The 17,938-nt window shown below is 56.1% G+C and overlaps 2 protein-coding genes across 15 annotated transcripts in view; both read right to left on the bottom strand.

Moving 5' to 3' along the window:
- The window catches only part of CUL9 (cullin 9), a 39,407-nt gene extending 33,240 nt beyond the window's left edge, over window positions 1–6,167 (bottom strand). For 4 of the 14 annotated variants that reach the window (XR_002345733.1, XR_002345734.1, XR_002345735.1 and 1 more), the window contains exons 1-5: window positions 2,985–4,316; window positions 2,286–2,440; window positions 1,184–1,696; window positions 546–681; window positions 220–413 (exon numbers count right to left, since the gene is read on the bottom strand). Coding sequence is in view for 7 of the 14 variants with exons in the window: in XM_021098742.1 (XP_020954401.1) it covers window positions 220–413; window positions 546–681; window positions 1,184–1,696; window positions 2,286–2,440; window positions 2,985–3,744 (1,758 nt within the window). In the remaining 7 variants the exon portion in view is untranslated. Of the gene's footprint in view, window positions 1–219; window positions 414–545; window positions 682–1,183; window positions 1,697–2,285; window positions 2,441–2,984; window positions 4,317–5,674 lie in introns of those variants that run through there. The other 10 variants (XM_021098736.1, XM_021098737.1, XM_021098738.1 and 7 more) reach the window with 7 other exon arrangements.
- On the bottom strand, window positions 6,504–16,890 carry SRF (serum response factor). The gene is made up of 7 exons (XM_005666020.3): window positions 15,980–16,890; window positions 14,222–14,488; window positions 12,407–12,668; window positions 11,746–11,865; window positions 9,602–9,793; window positions 9,136–9,212; window positions 6,504–8,906 (listed from the first exon to the last, which is right to left on the bottom strand). Exons 1-7 carry the CDS (start codon window positions 16,502–16,504, stop codon window positions 8,811–8,813), a joined length of 1,539 nt encoding a protein of 512 aa, XP_005666077.1. The 5' UTR covers window positions 16,505–16,890; the 3' UTR covers window positions 6,504–8,810.

The following is a 17,938-nucleotide window of genomic DNA, read 5'->3' as shown; positions in this document are numbered from 1 at the left end:
GACTGAGCAGACAAAGACAAGATGGGCCCGGGGACAGTAATGGGAAGGGTGGCCACTTCCCGCTGTGCCTTGCACGCTTTCTGCATCCTAGACCCTCCGCCCCTGGTGGGACCCCTTGGGCTAACCACGAGCTGCAGCCTTCCCATGTGGAGAACTACCACAGAGAATCCCAACCTCCAACCTCACTTCAACTCCCCAGGTATCCCAGGCCTTTAATACCTCATCTAGTTTCTCCCGAAGATTCTGGAAAATTGGCTGCTGCTCACATATGTCCAATTTCTTGATGAAGAAGAGCAGCTCCCACCACTCCGCCTGGGTCAGGTATCCTAATCCCTCATTCTTCTGAGGCTCGGGCTGGAGGTACGGCAAAGAGTAGAGCCCGTCCACTGGCTTCCAGTCCCAGGGGGGAAGTGCTGAGGAGACGGGCATAAGGCGCTCAACCTCACCAGGAACAGACTGCATTTCTGGGTCCCTGGGGCGGTTCCTGGTCAGGAGTGGCTCCTCTGTTCAGAGGCTTGAGGGTCCACATCCCCTCCACAGCTTACCTGTGCCTAACAGAGCAGCCCCTGCCCCCTTCTCTGCAGCTGCTGAAGCCGTCTCCTCAGCAGCCTCCTCGGGGCCCAGGATCTCCAGCATGTACCAGTGCACCCAGTAGGTTCGGCCCGTTGACTGCCAGAAGACCTGGTGTGGGGGGAGGAAGGGAGAGAAGAAGAGAAAGGGCTTGGCCCTGTGAACCCTGCACTGTGCAGGCTTGAGAGCGCGTGTCCAGACCCAGGCCTGGGGCGCGTGGCCCTCAGGGGCACACCGGGCTGGGCCTGGGAAACCTGCCTCAAGCAAAAGGCGCCCTTCCCTGATCAAGGCAGGGCCTGCCTCTTGTCTCTTTCCAATCCTGATGGCCTCCACTCTGACACTCCCTCCCAGCCAACGCCACTGTAGGGGTGGGGTGTCAGGACAGATCAGCTCTGCTTCCTGGATGGGAGTCCCTTCCTGACCTCACAGCCCACCCACTCCTGCCAGGTTTTCGCAGCCCCCGTCTCAGCTGCTGACGCCCTTTCCACCGCTCCAGTGCCCTTGGGGCTTTTCTCCTTGGGTGGCCTGCCAGAGTGCCCTGAGTGGAGACCCCAGCTATGCCCCACCCGAGACAGACCCCAGCAGCTCGTCCCGCCGCGGCACCCTGGCTCACCTGCACTGGGGGTACACCGTTGTTGCTCTGCCGGAACTCGCCCTCGTCCCCGGCGCTGATCTCCTCGTAGTCATCCAGCATCCGCACACGCATCCCCGGCTGCAGGTTCTGCTGCACATACTCACCGTAGCCACTGCGGCTAGAGAACTCGGCGCGCTGGCGGAAGGCCCGCCCTTGCCTCCTGGGGATGGCGACGATGGAGGGAAGTAAGAGGCTGGGGCCAGAAATGCCAGGCTGAAAGATGGATCGGGACGGCCGGGGTGGCGATGTGCCCTGTTCGCCAAGGTTCCGGGCCCAGCCCATGCTCCGCACCAGCTCTGAGATGAGGCTGCCCATGGCCATACTGAACTCCAGCTCCCGCTGCCCTCGGCTTTTCTCCTGGCCAAAATCCTCCCTTGAGGATGGGGAGCCTCGGTCTCCAGCCCCTGGCTCTGGACTGTTATTCAGCTGATCCAGCAGGGAAGTGACACACAGGTAGCGTTTCACCAGGGAGAAGAGCAGCTTTCCTGGGATCTGCGGGACACAGCCCACAGGGTAGGTTCCTCTTCTCTCAGCTTCAGCCCCTCTCTTTTCCCCTCAATAGCATCCTTGATAGAAAAACATAAAGGCCTCATCCCCACACCTGTAGTTCTCAAACTGTGATTTATAAGAAAAACATGCAAGGAGTGCCTTAAAACACAGGTTCCTGAGTTCTAATCTCAGAAACTCTGAGTGGGAGGAGTTCCCGTTGTGGCTCAGTGGGTTATGAACACGACCCCTGGCCTCTCTCAGTGGGTTAAGGATCTGGCATCACCGTGAGCTGTGGTGTAGGTCGCAGATGCAGCTCGGATCTGGCATTGCTGTGGCTGTGATGTAGGCCTGCAGCTGCAGCTCTGATTCGACCCCTAGCCTGGGAACTTCCATATGCCACAGGTGTGGCCCAAAAAAGGCAACAACAAAAAATTCTGAGTGGGGAGGGCAGCACGAACTTTCATTTTAATGGGCTCCCCAGGCAGCTCTGGTGCAGATGCAGTCCTGAACCACATTTTCAGAAATGATGCCCGAAGCCTTGCACCCAGCATCCCTACCCCCACACCCCACCCCCAACCAGTGGCCAGAGTACCTGAGGCAGATGAATGCCCTCAAAGGCCATGCAGTGTTCCTCAGAAGACGTGGTCTCTGCGAACAGCTCCAGCAAAGTGTAGCGGCTATCAAAGTCCATGTGCTGCTCGATGCCGTCCTGCTGGCTCAGTGACAGGAGGACATGGGCCCGACTCCCTGTAATCCACACCCAATCCGTATCTTTTCCTCAATCCCCAACAGCTCCCCACCACCACCTTTCCCTAGACTCTCTGTCCCCTACCCCAGAGGCTTCCAAGACTCCCAGTAACAGAGACATTTTACATGGTAACCTGGTACGACTGTACCCACGTGTAACTGAAACGTGTATTTCAGGCCACAAAACTTACATTACTGAGTGCTACCTGCTGATATTTTACATGGAGAAAAAATGTTGGTTTCTAACCCACCAAACTGATGTCACACCAACGAATAACTCTCAAACCAGTTTGAAAATCCAACCTTCTCCCTTGGCTTCTCTGCCACCGCACAGAGGCTGGACAAATAAACCAGGTGCTCTCATCTTACCCTGTTTCTGTACCTGTGATAGCGTACTAATCTGTATTTTCTTCTTTAGTGAGGCAATGGATGGTCACCAAATACTAGGTGTTTACAGACTTGGGAAATCCCTTCTCTTCCTGTTCTTACTCCTCGTGGCCCCATCCTCTACCATGTTTTCCTTCTTCCCCTGGCTGTCTCTTACCAGCATCATGGGCTGCCAGAGCCTGCAGCATCTTGCCTGCGCTACGCCGGATCTGAGGCTCGGGGTTGCACAACATGTGCATGAGCAGGTCCAGGGCGCCCGTCTCCCGGAAGACCCCAGTGAGAGGCCCGATGCTGGCGTAGGCGCTGAGCACATGGATGGTGTGGAGCACAGCGGCCGTGAGGCTCGAGGTCCCACCTTCTGCCAGCTGCCTGGCAGCCCTGCGCACCAGCGCCCGCACATCAGCCTCCATCTCTCCCAGTGCCACATCATCCAGGCCTCCTGGATCTCGGGGAAAGCTTCCTGAACCCCCAGCTGTTTCGTGCTGAGGTCCCGTAGATAATGCCCGCTCACCTAACAGCATGGGGCAGTTGGCGTAGACCTCGGGGGCTGACAGCCACATGAGGATGTGCTCTGCCTTGCCCTCTTCCACACCCACTCTGCCCACTTCCCCACACTTCAGGACACTCCATCGGATCAGGTACTCAGGACGCCCATCATGCCCAGGCCGCTGTCGAAGAAGTTCTTCAGGATATGCCTGCAGCCGGGGCCCCAAGGGCACCATGAGGTCCCCAGCGCGCCGTTCCCCCACCATCCTGACCTCCTGGGACACACAAGAAAGATAGAGGCGGTATGGGAAAGGGAAGAGACTACCTGTAGGGGGCAGAATCTCAAGGCGCAAACAGGGTGGGTGGTGACTGGCAGACTGCGTGGAGTTCAGAGACCCAAGAGAAAAGGCAGAGAGGAGGATGGAATACATAACTTGAACATACTTTGGGATTTGTAAGGGAAGGAGAATAGAGTAAAAACAGTGAGAGAAGAAAACAAAGAGATTTGAGAAATAAAAGAGGTCACCAGGGAGAATGAGAAGAAGAACAGGCAAGGTACCAGAAAGAGGTGACCACCAGGACAGTTTGGGCAGAACGGTAGGGTGACTAAGATACAGACCAGGGCTTAGAAGGATGACCTGCGTGGGCAGGTGGGACAGCAGCCTGTGAGATGGTGGGGCCAGAACAAGCAAGAACAGTCAGGATGGGGGAGAGGCAGGACAGGGAGTATAAATCACAGAGGAAAGCAGAAATGCAGATATAAACGGCTGGGCCACGGCAGATGTGGTGAACAGAGACTAAAGGAGGCCCCCACATCTGGATGGCCGGATGGGAAAAAGGGTATGAGAATATTGTGAAAGGCGGGAGGGGACTAGGGGGCCAAACGAAACTATGGAGGAAAAAAAACAAGTCCTAGGACTTCCCATTGTGGCTCAGCGGGTTAAGAACCTGGCTAGTATCCATGAGGATGTGGGTTCAATCCCTGGTCTCGCTCAGTGGGTTAAGGATCCCGCGTTGCTGTGGCTGTGGTGTAGGCTGGCAGCTGCAGCTCCGATTCAATCCCCCACCTGGAAACTTCCGTATGCCACAGGTGCAGCTCTAAAAACAAAAATAAAAAAACAGGAGTTCCCGTCGTGGCGCAGTGGTTAACGAATCCGACTAGGAACCATGAGGTTTCGGGTTCGGTCCCTGCCCTTGCTCAGTGGGTTAACGATCCGGCGTTGCTGTGAGCTGTGGTGTAGGTCGCAGACGTGGCTTGGATCCTGCGTTGCTGTGGCTCTGGCGTAGGCTGGTGGCTGCAGCTCCGATTGGACCCCTAGCCTGGGAACCTCCATATGCCACAGGAGCGGCCCAAGAAATGGCAAAAAGATAAAATAAATAAATAAATAAATAAACAAGTCCTGAACTTACGCTGTATGTATGTTGGGAGCAGTCTAAGTCAGGAAGATACATTTGGAGATGGTAACTATGGAGCTGAAGGGTAGGGAATGAGGTCAGGAGACAGCAGAGGTATTAGATAGGCAACACAGTACAGATTCAGAGTCAGATACATGGGACTGAATTCTAGCTCTTTCACTTACTATGGGCGGACAAGTTACTTAGTCTCTAAGCCTGTCTCCTTCTCTCCAAGATGGTAATCATATTCATAAACAACTCTTGAAATTGTAAAAACTTAGGATCACATATATACAGCATTTAGAACAGTCTCTATCTTAGCACATAGTGAGTGCTTAATAAACATAATCTAATATCACTATCCTCGGAACAAGAGAGAAGGCAGAGGCCCTCCTCAGATAAATGAAAGGCTATTAAGCCAGAAGATTAAAAACAGAAGCAGGGTGGTGGCTATGCTAGAGATAAGGGAAAGATAGGAAGCAGTGTGGGGGCAACACGGAATGCTGAGGGTAAGAACCCACGGTAAATCCAGATGAAGAAATGGTGAGGAGGCCAGGGGTCGTGTTGGGGTCCAGGTAGAGAAGATGAAAGTAAAAGAAAGGCATGAAGAAAAGGGGAAAGATGGGATGTGGACCTCGATAGGGGTAGCGGTCCAGTTAGCAGGAGGGGGGCGGGGACAAGCCAGAGAGGTAACCCGTTCTATGCGACAGATAATTGATGAGCTGGGGGAAAGGAAAGGCCTAAATGGGGTGCGGGGGGGGGAACTATCACCGGCTGAGGACAGGAGCTGAGGTGTGAACGCGAGGTCGGGACGCGGGGATGAGACAACTGGTAGGCGCAGGTGGCAAGGTCAAGCCAGCGCTTGCAGGCCAGCAAGGGGCGGTGGCGGAGGCCCGCACCGCCGCAGGAAGGGGCTTGTGGGGGGCAGGGTTAGAATGGGGGGGGGCGCGGCCGGAGGAGGCTGACCCGACAGAGCGAATCTCAGACAGCAACACCTGGCTCCTGTCGTCAGCCCCACAGAGAGTGGACAGGGGACCTGGGAAGGGATGGAGCAAGGACCGGCTGGGCGCTGGACACCCCTCTCACCTCCCACCGCCCGGCCGGGCCCTCGCTGGGACCCAGCGCCGGTCCCGCCGTCCTGGCCCCGCCTCCTCAGCAGCTCCCTTCCGGGTCACACCGCGAGCGCAAGCACGGCGGGCGGCTACGGGTCCCACCGCGGCCCACAGCCCAGCGCGGCAGCGGCCCGGCGCGCAAGCGGAGCATGCGTAGTACCCGCGGGCCGCTGCGTCCCGCGTATCCGCCGGCCGCGGAGCTTGAGATCTCGGTCAGGTTGCTCCCCTCGGCTGCAGTCGGCAGCCCTTCCCATCCAGTATTGACCTTGGAGCTCCCTCCTCCTACACTGGGTCTGCCCTCCTCATCCGCCCCGCGGAAACCTTGTAACCACACGCCCACCTCAGGGCCGGCCTTTTAGCTACCGCTAGGTCACGTGGCCGTGAGTTTCTCAAACCCGGGGCTCTGGATTGGTTGAATCACTTTACATATTAATTAAAATTGCTCATCTCTGTGTGGACTTAAGCACCTAGCAAAGCTGGGGCCAAAGCTGAAGGCCCCAGCCCCCTGAAATGTTCCTTAAGTCAAACTGTGGCGTTCAAGAGCCCAAAGCCCTCCGCCCCGCCCCGAGCATTCCGGCAAGCACCGAGGCTTACTTCTCAGTGCAGCAACTTTTGCGGTTGGATTCGCGTTCGTACCTCCCACCCTCTACGAGAAAAGAGAAAACAAAGGCAAAGACCCCACAGTCTGTGCACAAAAATGATACATTTATTGAAAGAGTATTTTTTTCTTAATACAAAAGAAAGCTCTGTACATAGGACTGTGACCATGTCCACTATTCCTGGGTCAGCATCCCAGGGGAAGTAGAAACCACTAACATACACACCCCACATTCACACGCACACATTCACTCAGGCGCGCGCGCACGCACACACACACACCCCAGAGCCACCAAGGAAGGGAAACACCAAGGGTCGCTGCACATAAAAATGCCACCTCATCCCTGATGCACGCATGTTCTCCCAAGGCCACGCTCACACGACACACATTATAAGCACTTTGCCTGATTCACTCACTGGGTCTGTCTTTTGTGGGAAGGAGAGGAGGAATTCATCAAGCTCTCCTCCCCAGGGTGGGGGAGCAGGGAGTGAGTGAGTGATGGTGGAGTGAAACAAGAGCAGAGAAAAGGGGCTGGGCAGTTACAGACCTGAGTCCCAAGCTCCCCCACTCTCTGGCCCCTGATTTGCCATGCCCCAATCTTGTGAGCCACCCACAAGCCCCCAGCTACCTCCAGGTGAAAGCCAGAAAGACGGCTTCCACCTTGGCACCCCAAACTGAGGCCAGACAGCAACCGGGGTTAGAGGTTTGGAGGTTCTCAAACACTTCGGCAAATCATCCCCTTGATTAACTAGGCTGTGCGTAAAAACTTCCCCCACCCCTTCACCTAATCACAGAAGCAGGCTTGTTCCTACTGAAGGCAGACCTAAGGGGTTAATAAAACTCCACCCCCCAGCTGCCCAGTTCTGAAAAAGCTCCCTCTCCGGATACAGGTGGTGAAAGTGGGCTCTGACACAGGGTAAAAGACCCTCCCCCTGTGTTGGCCCACCCTCAAGATCTACCCCAAAGGGGGCAGAGGGGGTGGGGGCACGGCCCCTGTACAAATTACATAAATACTGAGGTTACACTTAGAAAAATAAAGTCATTTTCTTCAAGGCTTTTTGTCTTAATTTTAAAAAGTTACAGTAGCTGCTCACTCCCTGGGAGAGCTGCCATTTCTGGCTCCCCTATGGCTGCACTCAGCCCAAGAGCTGCTCCCATATCTTCTGCCCCCCAGTCCTGCCTCTCACCCCCTCCCAGACCCCACCCTGCTCACTTCAACTTGGGCCCCAGGCAGCTACAGGCCTGCGGGCACACAAGGCTGCAATGCCCATGCGTGTGGCACAAATGAAGTCAGTTGCCTCTGACACCCCCCCACCCCCACATTTGGTCTCCCTCTTCCCTCTCCCTGGCAACAGCCCTGAAGGACAAAATGAGGCCCCCCGGGAGCTGTGGGTCACCCTCCCTACCCCGTTGGGGCATGGCCTGAGGGCCCCTCCCCCGGTTTTCTCCTGGAAACAACCCAGGACCGGGCAATCCCAGAATCTCCCCCACACACTGGCAGGGCCCCGAGCTCGTGGGGTGGCTCTGTCCCCAGAGGCCCAGCCAGTTCCAGGGAGCCCCAGGGCTCCCCAGGGAGGGGGAGCTTGGGTAGGGAGGGGGACGAGAAAAACGCCATAAAAAAAAGTTAAATATTTTAAAAATATATATTTATAGATTTGTTTTCACTTCGTCTCCTCAAATAAAAAGTTCAAAATCAACTTTAAGTAAAGCAGCTGGGAGGAGAGGGGGGGAAGACGGGGGGGAGAGGGAACCCTGGTGGTTCCCTCCAACCCAGCAGCCCCCAGAGTTCCGAGGGGAGCGGCAGGGCAGGGCAGGTCGCCCCAGGAGCCTGCTCTGTGCTCGGGGGCCCACTACTCAGGAGCTGCAGGGGCCATGGGTGCGGCTGGCAGGAAGAAGCCCCATTTCCCCAACTGGCTCCCTGAGGGGCAGGGGTCGGGCTCTTTTGCCCCAGCCTGTGGCAGACACAGTGCTGACATGGGGTCAGCAAGGAGGCTGGGAAGAGGACCCCAACTGCTTCCTCGGGGGCGGGGGGCCGCAGTGCCTAGTCCCACAGAGGCCTGTGTGTGGGAAGGGGAGCACGGTCCCGATGGGTAAGCTAATACTCATGGCAAACACGGAGCCAAGCTGGCAAGGGGAGTCTGAGGAGGGAGGACAGCCCCACCATCAACAGAAATGGGAGGCGGAGCTAGAAGGGGGGCAGGGAGGCCGGGGCGGAGGGCAGGCTGGCCCATTTCTTTGGCTGGAGTGAGAGGGCTCAGTCCTGTGGCTGCCCACTGCTCCTCCCCGCCTCCCTCCTGCGGCCCGTCAACATGTGTGTAAAGAAAACGTGAAAAGGCAACAATAAATAAGTGGTGCCGTCCCTTGGGCCATCTGTCCAGGGCGGCTGGGCGGATCAGTCACTCTTGGTGCTGTGGGCGGCGTCCAGGTTTACCACCTGTAATTCGGTGAGGTTGCTGCTGCTCCCGGCCTGCTGCCCTATCACAGCCATCTGGAGGGAAGGGGGTGTGTGAGGAGGGGGTGGGGGGGCGGGAACTGACTGGCCAGCTCAGGCTGCACCCTGCTTGCCTGCCCACCACAGGCCTGACCAGGAGAACGGATAGGCCGCCTGGCTAAGGATCTAAGGATCGTGGCTGGGACCACCCGGTAATGGAATCCCCAAGGTCAAGCTAAAGAAGGGGCAGGCTGGCTGGGATGGGGTGAAAGGTGCCCCCACCTACCTGGTGAAGCTGAACCGCCGAGACGGGGATCTGCACTGTCCCAGATGGCGCTGTCAGGAATACCTGGGGGACGCCACCTGTATTAGAAAACCACAGGAGAAGTTCAAATCGCTTGCCCAAGAGAAACTCCCAGATGTGGGAGGAGGAGTGATTAATGCACCAGTGACCAAGTGAGTCTCAGATGTGAGTGCCAAGGATGTCTAGGTGGGCATGTGAGTATGAGTGTCCAACTAGACAAGCATGGGTGTCGGAGTGTGTGTGCAAGCACCCGCACGTGCATTTGTGTAGGTATATGTGTAAGCATCTGGTTTGGGTATGTGAGTGTGTGCATCTGAGTTGGGGGGGGTGCATTTGAGAGAGAGAATGCGTGTGTGTGCGTGTGTGTGTGTGTGTGTAAGACAGGAGATGGGCTGCCTTCTCCTCAGCCCTGCACATCCCCCCGGCCCCTGCCCCCACCCCGACTTACCTTGCTCCTGGACCTGGCTGTGGGACACCTGCATGGTGGATGGTGCCTGGGAGAAGGCATTGAGCACGGTGAGGCTGCCATCAGCCAGGCCCGAGGTGGGTGCATACATCACCGCGTGGGGGCTGGGGTACATCATGTGGCCGCCCACAGTGGTGGGCACGGACGACGTCATGATGGTGGCGGGCAGTGTCACTGGCAAACACAGACACGCGTCAGCGAGGTCGGCACTGGTTCCCTACTGATATTCCCCAATCCCCCACCCCCAGGAACTCCAGGCCTCCAGAGCCCTCTTGCCATTTCCCAGATCAGAAGTTGGACCAAACTTATTCTCCGGTTCTCTGTCATCAACTAAGCCTTATTTTTTCTTGAACACAACACCAACTTTTAAGTGTATCCTATCATGTGGTACTATTTCATTATCTGTCTCCTCTATTCTGAGACCCCAAGGCCTTGGGAAATGTAAAGATCACAATGACTGACCCAACCCAAGGAAACTCAGATACTCTTCTTTTAGAGGGCTCTTTTATCTCATTTTTTCTTTGTTCTCACTCCTCTCTTCCTCAACCTGTGGCTACAAATTCATCTTTTATTTTTTTTAATTTTTTTTTTTCATGACCTGGGTCAGGCAATGGTTTTTGTTTTTTTTTGTTTTTGACATCAAATCATTTTTTGAGCTTATATGATCTTTATTTTTTCCATTATACTTGATTTACTGTGTTCTGTCAATTTCTACTGTACAGCAAAGTGACCCAGTCATACATTCTTTTTCTCACACTATCCTCCATCATGTTCCCTGTGCTATACAGCAAGATCTCATTGCTTATCCACTCCAAATGCAATAGTTTGCATCTATTAACCCCAGACTCTCAGTCCATCCCACTCCCTCCCAAATTCATCTTTTAAACAAGCACTTCTCCAATGTTAATGTGCATAGGTCACCAGGGGATCTTGTTAAAAATGCAGATTCTGGGAGTTCCCTTCATGGCTCAGTGGTTAATGAACCCAACTAGGATCCCTGAAGATGCGGCTTCGATCCCTGGCTTCTCTCAGTGGGTTAAGGATCCGGTGTTGCTTTGAGCTATGTTGTAGGTCGCAAATGCAGCTCAGATCCTGAGTTGCAGTGGATGTGACCGGCGGCTACAGCTCCAATTCGACCCCTAACCTGGGAACCTCCATATGCCTCAAGTGTGGCCCTAAAATAGCCAAAAAACAAACAAACAAACACCCCCCCCCAGGATTTTCTGGGAGTTCCCCTTGTGGTTCAAACAGTTAAGGACCAACACTGTCCCTGTGAGATGCAGGTTCAATCCCTGGCCTCTCTCAGTGGGTTACGGATCCAGCATGGCTGTGACATAGGCTGGCAGCTGCAGCTCTGATTCAACCCCTAGCCTGGGAACTTCCACATGCCACAGGTGCGGCCGTAAAAAGAAAAAAGAAAAAAGAAAAAGCAGATTCTGGAGTTCGCATATGGCACAGTAGATTAAGGATCTGGCGTTGTCACTGCAGTGACTTGGGTCACTGCTAGGATGCAAGTTCAATCTCCAGCCTGGGAATCTCCGCATGCTTCAAGCATGGTTAAAAACAAACAAAAAACAACAAAAAAATAAAAGCAAATTCTGATTCAGTAGGTGTGAGGTGAGGCTTAAGGGTCTGCATTTCTATCAAGCTCCCACGTGATGCACGATGCTCCTCCTCCTCCGCTAGACCACTCTTTGTGTAACAAGGTTGTAAATAACAAGAACATAAAAATAATTTATTTTGAAAGTGTCTCATCCTGTCTGTGATGACTAGAGACACAGAGAAGTATGGTTACTCAAAACTTAGGACACCCTCCCACAAGGAGATAACCGCTTTATAAATCCTTCCTGGTAATTGAGCAAACATGTGTCTTCGGGTGAGTAACTTCTCCTTTCTGGGCCTCAGGCTTCTCACCTGAGTAAGGAGGCGTGTGGCTTCAATGGTTCCTAATTTCTTCCTGAAATCCCAGACATCCTCACCTGACTTTCTCATAAGGATTAGGGCCTCGGGTCTCCACATTAAGAAATTCTCTGCCCTTAGTTATAGCATGGACACTGCTGGGCACCTGTTGGTAGGCCTCATGAAGGAGGCAGAGCAGGGAGGTGACAGAGCTTCAAGCTATATACCTGTCCCGCTGGAGGAGGTCTGCGTGAGGTCTGTGCTGCTGTCGCGAGAGGGAGACGCTTGCTGTGGGGCCTGGTGCACCTGTATGGCCTGTACTGGGACCTGCTGGGCCACTGCCCCACCTATGAGAGACAGCATCTTAACTCATGCTCTGTCCTACCCAGCCACCACCTGCACCAAGCACCCTCAAACACCCCCAGGCCCAAGGTCTGGCATTCTGTCCCCGACTCCCATCACTATCTTTCCTAGGAACCAGAGAGGCCCTTTCTGTCCAGGATCTTGTCTCCAGGGGCTTCCACTCTGCTCTTGTGCTTCCCTCCTCCTGCCCCAGGCCCTGCCTCTACTCTCTTTGATTAACACAGGAGCAGGCACTGCTCCATCAAGGACATAATCTGCCCCCATTCAAGGTAGGGAAGTGGTAGAGTGTCTACTGTCCTCGTAGCAATGGGGGCAGAGGGCTGGGCTGGGGAGACAAGGCCACAGCATAAGGTTGCTTCTTACTGACAAGGATAGTTCGAGTCCCAGTGGGAGGGGCATATCTTCCTATGGGCATAAGAAGTTTCTCTGAGGCTCTGGCCCCTGTTCACCTTCCTTCTAAAAGGTTCTCCTTTTGCCAGCCCTAAACCCACTCTTAGCATGCTCAGTGTGCCCCCTGTGACTCACCAGGCATGAGGGTGAAGCTAGTAGGCAGCTGCATGAGGCTCCCGGAGGAAACGGGGCCGCTGCCCGTACTCTTCAGCACAGTTCCGTTGGCACTGCTGACAGCGCTGGGGCTGACACTAGCAGACACTGGTGCCAGGTAGTTGGTGATGGGAAAGGAGGGGCCGCTGCTGACTTGCATGGTGGTAGAGGTGCTGGGTGCTGTCTGGATTGTGGAGGTGGTACCCGGCAGGTTGGTGATGGTAAACGCAGGTTTCGGTGTATCCTACACCCAGAGTAAAAATGGACTGGTGAGCCTCTACCAGACCCTGCCCCTGCAAGAAGCTTCGTGTGGATTGACAGCCCAGAAGGGAACCTGTGTGGTTGGGTTCAACTCCTGGGTCCACAATTTACCTGCAGCCTGGCCCTTGGGCAAGTTATTGAGCTGCTGAACTTCTTTTCTTTATACTTTTCTGTCTGCAAAAGGAGGCCTACCCATAGGTGTTGTGAATTAACATATGTAAAGCACTAAAACAGTGCCTGGTTCACAAAAAAAAGAGAAGTTTTTTGTTTTTCTTTCTTTTTTTTTTTTTTGAGCAGTAAGTATTTGCTGTTCTTATGATGATGATGATGATCAGAACACCAAAGGGCTGTTCTCAGCTCTGGCAATGACCATCTGTGCGACCCTTGGAAAATTGCTTCCTCTTTCTGAGCCTCAGTTTTATTATGTAAATATGAGGGGGCTGGGCTACCATATCCTCTTTAAAAGAGTCCTTCCAGCTCTGATAGGCCAGGCTTCTGAGCTAGGGGCCGATAGTTTTTCAGGGAACTTAAGGTTTGAGAGCGATCTTGGGTGATTAGCAATGAAGCACCGAAGGAATGTATTCATTCAGCAAAATTTCCTGGGAGTAAATGAGCCCTACTGCTTAAAGACTGTGAAAATTATTTCAGATGCTATGCCACTAAAAGAGCGGGGAGCCTAGGGCACCGACTCTCCCCTCAGGGAGCCTTTGTTCTTCGAAGGGGAAAGAGGCGGCCTCGAGGAGAGAACCAAGCCCAGAGAACTGAGGGGGCTCAAATACTGGGGGTGGGTCAGCGCGGGATGTTTGCTAAGCGGTGGAGTTCGAAGGCCCTGATTGGCGGAGGCGTTGCTAAGGCAAACAGTGCCGCTTCCTCCAATTGGCCAGTTGGTGAAGGGCCACCCGGAAGGTGGAGCTCCCCACAGCAGCAAGGGAGGAAGCCCCGCCCCCTCTCCTTACCGGGAAAAGGAAGGGGGAGGCGTAACCCGGGCCGGCATCCCTAGCAGCCTGGAGAATACACTCCCTAACGTGCGCAGGCCCGGACATCCTGAAGAGGTAGGAGGCTGGCTAGTAAGGCAGTCTCCAGCCTAGTCAGCCAGCCAGCCTGCCTGCCTGCTGACGCTGCTGGCTTCCCAGAATCCTGGAACCCCTTAATGCTCCCTTCCTACTCCCTGGCGACCCAGTCGGCCGGGAGGGCAGGGCTAAGAGACGCCCCCGCCCCCAGCGGGGAGACAGCTGGCGGGAGGAATGCAAGGGCCCTGCCAGGCAGGCGGGCTGCAGGCGGGAGGCCGGCGTGGAGCCGGAGCCGGCCTTATATGGGCACGGAGGCCGCCCGCTTATCAAGGGGGCCGGCCTCCTGTCAGGATAGCGAGGATGGACACCTGTACCCTAGGATGCGGGGAACTAACCCGGCTCTACTCCACATCTGTGGGCACCTATCCACCTGTCCTGGGCGAGGGGGAGAGAGAGAGACCCCCACCCCTCTCTGCCGGTCAAGTCCCTCCCCTTCCTTCCCCTCAGACAAGGGACCCAAACACACCTTGGTCTCCCCACTGCTGTCGGACTCCGACACCTGGTAGGTGAGGTCTGTCTCTTCAAAGCCCGTGGCACTCATTCTCTGGTCTGTGGTAGGGTCTGAGCGGGGTGGAGAGTCTGGCGAGTTGAGGCAGGTCTGAATCAGTGCCTTGCCAGTCTCACTGGTGATCATGGGCTGCAGTTTGCGGGTGGCAAAGGTATACACATGGCCTGTCTCACTGGCCACCAGCAACAGCACCTGTGTCCCTGTCAGCGTGGACAGCTCATAGGCCTGGGGGTAGGGGGGAGGAGATAGGTAGGTCAGCAAAATTTTTCATCTCTACCTTCCTTGGGTAGTAGGAAAGAGAGGGAAGTACAGGGTGATCTCCAGCCCCCACTCCCATAATGACCTTTTGCTCCTGTGACTCTAAGAAGGTCCTATCTGAAGGTGAGCTGAAGAGCAGAGAAACCACATGTTTCTTTGAGTAGTAGCCCCACTACCCTGCAGATACCCCAAGCAAATAGTCCCTGCTTCTGGTGACAGAACATATAACCTCAGCAGACTTGGAGGGACCTGGGTAACGGCTCCTCACTATAGCTTGGTGGCCAGAGCCTCAAGAAGAGATAGCATCCACCACCTCCTCACCATCACAGGGACCAGGATGAAGTGGCTACTACACTGGAAGTCACATAAATGTTGGGGATAAGGGGCCACTTAGGCTCTAAAGTCCCATGTTTCGTCCCAGAAACTGCACAGGTTCTAACCTGTTGCCATTTTGTCCTGCTCTATAATACAGTGCTCCCCGTTCTCCCTGGAAGGGAAAAAGGAAGGGGATCTTCAAGGATGGCCCCATTAGGTGGCATCCTCATTCCCAACAAAGTTCTACAGCCCACTGGAAGCAGCCTTGGTTTCTATAAGGCACAGATAATTCCTCTGCTTCCATCCCTTCGCATATCTTCTATAGCCCAAGACAGCTCCCTTCTTCATCCCTTTCCCTGGGTAATCATCTAGAGAGGAGGAATTTCTAGGTTCCTGTGCAAACCTTCTTCCCAGACTCTGTACACAGATTTTCCCCTAGGGCTGGAAATCCTATTTGTCCCAAAGGCAAATGGTTCTGAAGCCTGTCTTGCAGGGAGTGTGCCAGCTTCCAGTGTGTGCACGGAAGACACATGGCCATTGCAGGGCTTGGTTTCTGATGCCCAGGGCAGCATCAGATCTCCTGCTCAGCTCCCTTACCTGGGGCTCTTGAGCCCCAATGGGTCATCAGCCCTACCCTCCTCCTTCCAACCAGCGCTACTCTATAGTGATGCCCACCTTCCTCCCACACATGTTCGCTCACTGTTGTTATGCAGTTCCAGCCTCCTCACCCTCGTACATTCTCTTCTGCTCCCTGCTTTTCCAGCGCCCTCCCGGAACACCAGAGCGCACTGGACCAAGTGACCCCCGGGTCTCATCAACCACCTTCCTGGCAGCCCCGCGCCTCGCATTACCACTCCTCATCTCTCTGCTTTGCAAGGGCCGGGTTCCTCTCTCACGCCCGTCCCTCCCACCTCGGCACCTTTCCTCTCCTTTCCGGACATTGGCAGAATCTCCCCTCTCCCCACATTTCCCTGGCGGCCCCTCCCCTTTTACCCTCCCAGGGCAACAGCCATCCCCTCCCACACACCTCCGGCGGACTCTCCGCCTCTCACCTCCGCCTCGACTCTGCCTTCCTCCCGGGTTCCCCTTGCGCGTCCCCACCCTCCCGGTCCCCTGTGGCCGGCTAGCCTCCCGGCCCGGTACCTTCTTCATGATGCCCGTCTTCCTCTTGCTGAAGGTCGTGTAGCGCCGCAGCTTGTTGTCGATGAACTCCATCTTGATCTTCACGCGGCCCCGAGTCTTCTTACCCGGCTTGGCCCCACTCACCGCGCCGCTCACCGGCCCGTAGCCCCCGGTGGCCGCCGCCGCCGCCTCGGGCCCACCGACCACCACGCCGAGCTCCATCTCGCTCAGGCTCCGCTTCAGGCCGCGCCGCTCCGCGCCCAGCTCCTCCTCCTCGCCCGACTCGGAGTCGCCCTCGCTGCCGCTATAGAGGGCCCCCGCGGTGGGCGCCGGGGTGGTTGTCGCTGCTGCTGCAGCCTCCCGCTCGAGGCGGCCCGGCCCAAGTCCCGCGCCGTTCCCGGGGACCCGGCCCCCGTTAGCCCCGCGAGTCCCGCCGCCGCCGCCGCCTCCACCGCCCGGCCGCCCCGTCGGGGTCCGGTTCAGGCTGCCCCCCAGGGCCGAGCCCCGGCCCAGCGCCGCCGCGGCTCCAGCTTGGCTCGGTAACATGGCGCTCAGTGCAGGAGGGCGGACGGGCAGTCAGCGAGGAATCGGAGCCGCCGCCGCCGCCATCGGCTTCCCGGCTCAACCCGGCGCTCCCGCTGCTGCTAATGCCGCTATCGCTGCTACCGCTGCCGCTGCGAACCCGGGGCCCCTGCACGCCCGGGCCGACCTGGGCCCTCACTTTCCTGCCCCTGTGGCCCGGGTTGCCCCAGGCCGCGCGGAGCGCCCCCTGTCCGTACGCTAGGGCGGCGCGCCCGGCAGCCGTCAGCGTCCCCCGGGGGGCAGGGGCTGCTGGCCGCGGCCGAGACGGCGGGTGGAGGGGGCCGGGACCACGCGCTGGCGGCGAGGGATCCCCCGACCCTTCCCCCCATATAAAGAGATACAATGTTTCCTTTTATGGCGAGGCCGCTCCTTATATGGTGAGCCCCTGCACCCCCGCCCCATTGGTCCGCGGTTCCGGCACCTCCGCTGTCCATTGGCCCACAGCGGGCGCTTATTTGCATAGACATACCGAACTCGCTGCTGTCATCCAGCGTCAGACGGCGACTCCAAAGAGGGAGGAGCCGACGCCTCTTAAAGGAACAGGCTAAGAGGCACGACTCCGCCTCCGTGACCAGAGAATGGTGAAGAGAATTGAGAGGAACTTGTGGAGAGGAAATCTGGGAGAGCACTGGAGCGCAGTCTTGCAGAGAAGAGGGAGCAGCACTGCACTGGGAACCTGGCGCTGGAAAGTCTGGAAGCTAACACTGGGGTAGTCCTTCAGTGGATTGTGCGGGGTGCAGTTAATGATATGCACCCCCAATTCCAAAGGAGAGCACTTCCCCATGCCTTCCTGAGGGACTCAAAATTACTGGCCCGGCAGAGGGGACTTGAGTCCCCAATATCCAGACTTGTCGCGCCCGGACCTCTCGACACCACTGCTTCCCCTCCCCCCTCCACTTCCTTTCCCTTTCCCTCTCTTTCCAAGGCGACGGCACTTTCCCACCAGGCCGGCTCCCGGATCTTCATTTATCATCCTCTATACTGGTTGGGTTGGGGGCAGGGGAGGGAGGGAGGATCTTTGGCAGACACATCTGGAAAAGACTGGGGGAGACAGTCCGCTTCCCGGTCCCCAATGGGGGCAGGGAGGAGGGTCAGAGATCTGTGAAGACTTCCAGCTGCAGGCTGGGCTGGAGAGGAGAGGGTGGTCCTGGAGATAAAGCCCACCCCTCAGCCAGTGCAGAGGCCTGGGAAAAAGTATGGCCAAGCAGAAAGTTTAAGCAAGCAAGTGAACACGCGTACACACACATATAACCCTTCTCCTGAAAACCAAGAAAAGCCCATGGGGAAAAAAAAAAAAAAACAGACTGGAGTGCTGCAAAACCCAGGTTTGGGGTCTGGGTCTAGTTCTTAGCTCGAAGGCAGTGAAAAAAGATTGAGATTTCCTATTACAGAAATTCT

The sequence above is a fragment of the Sus scrofa genome, chromosome 7 (genome assembly GCF_000003025.6).
Source record: "Sus scrofa isolate TJ Tabasco breed Duroc chromosome 7, Sscrofa11.1, whole genome shotgun sequence".
NCBI lineage: Eukaryota > Metazoa > Chordata > Mammalia > Artiodactyla > Suidae > Sus > Sus scrofa.
This window is presented reverse-complemented; position numbering and strand designations above follow the sequence as displayed.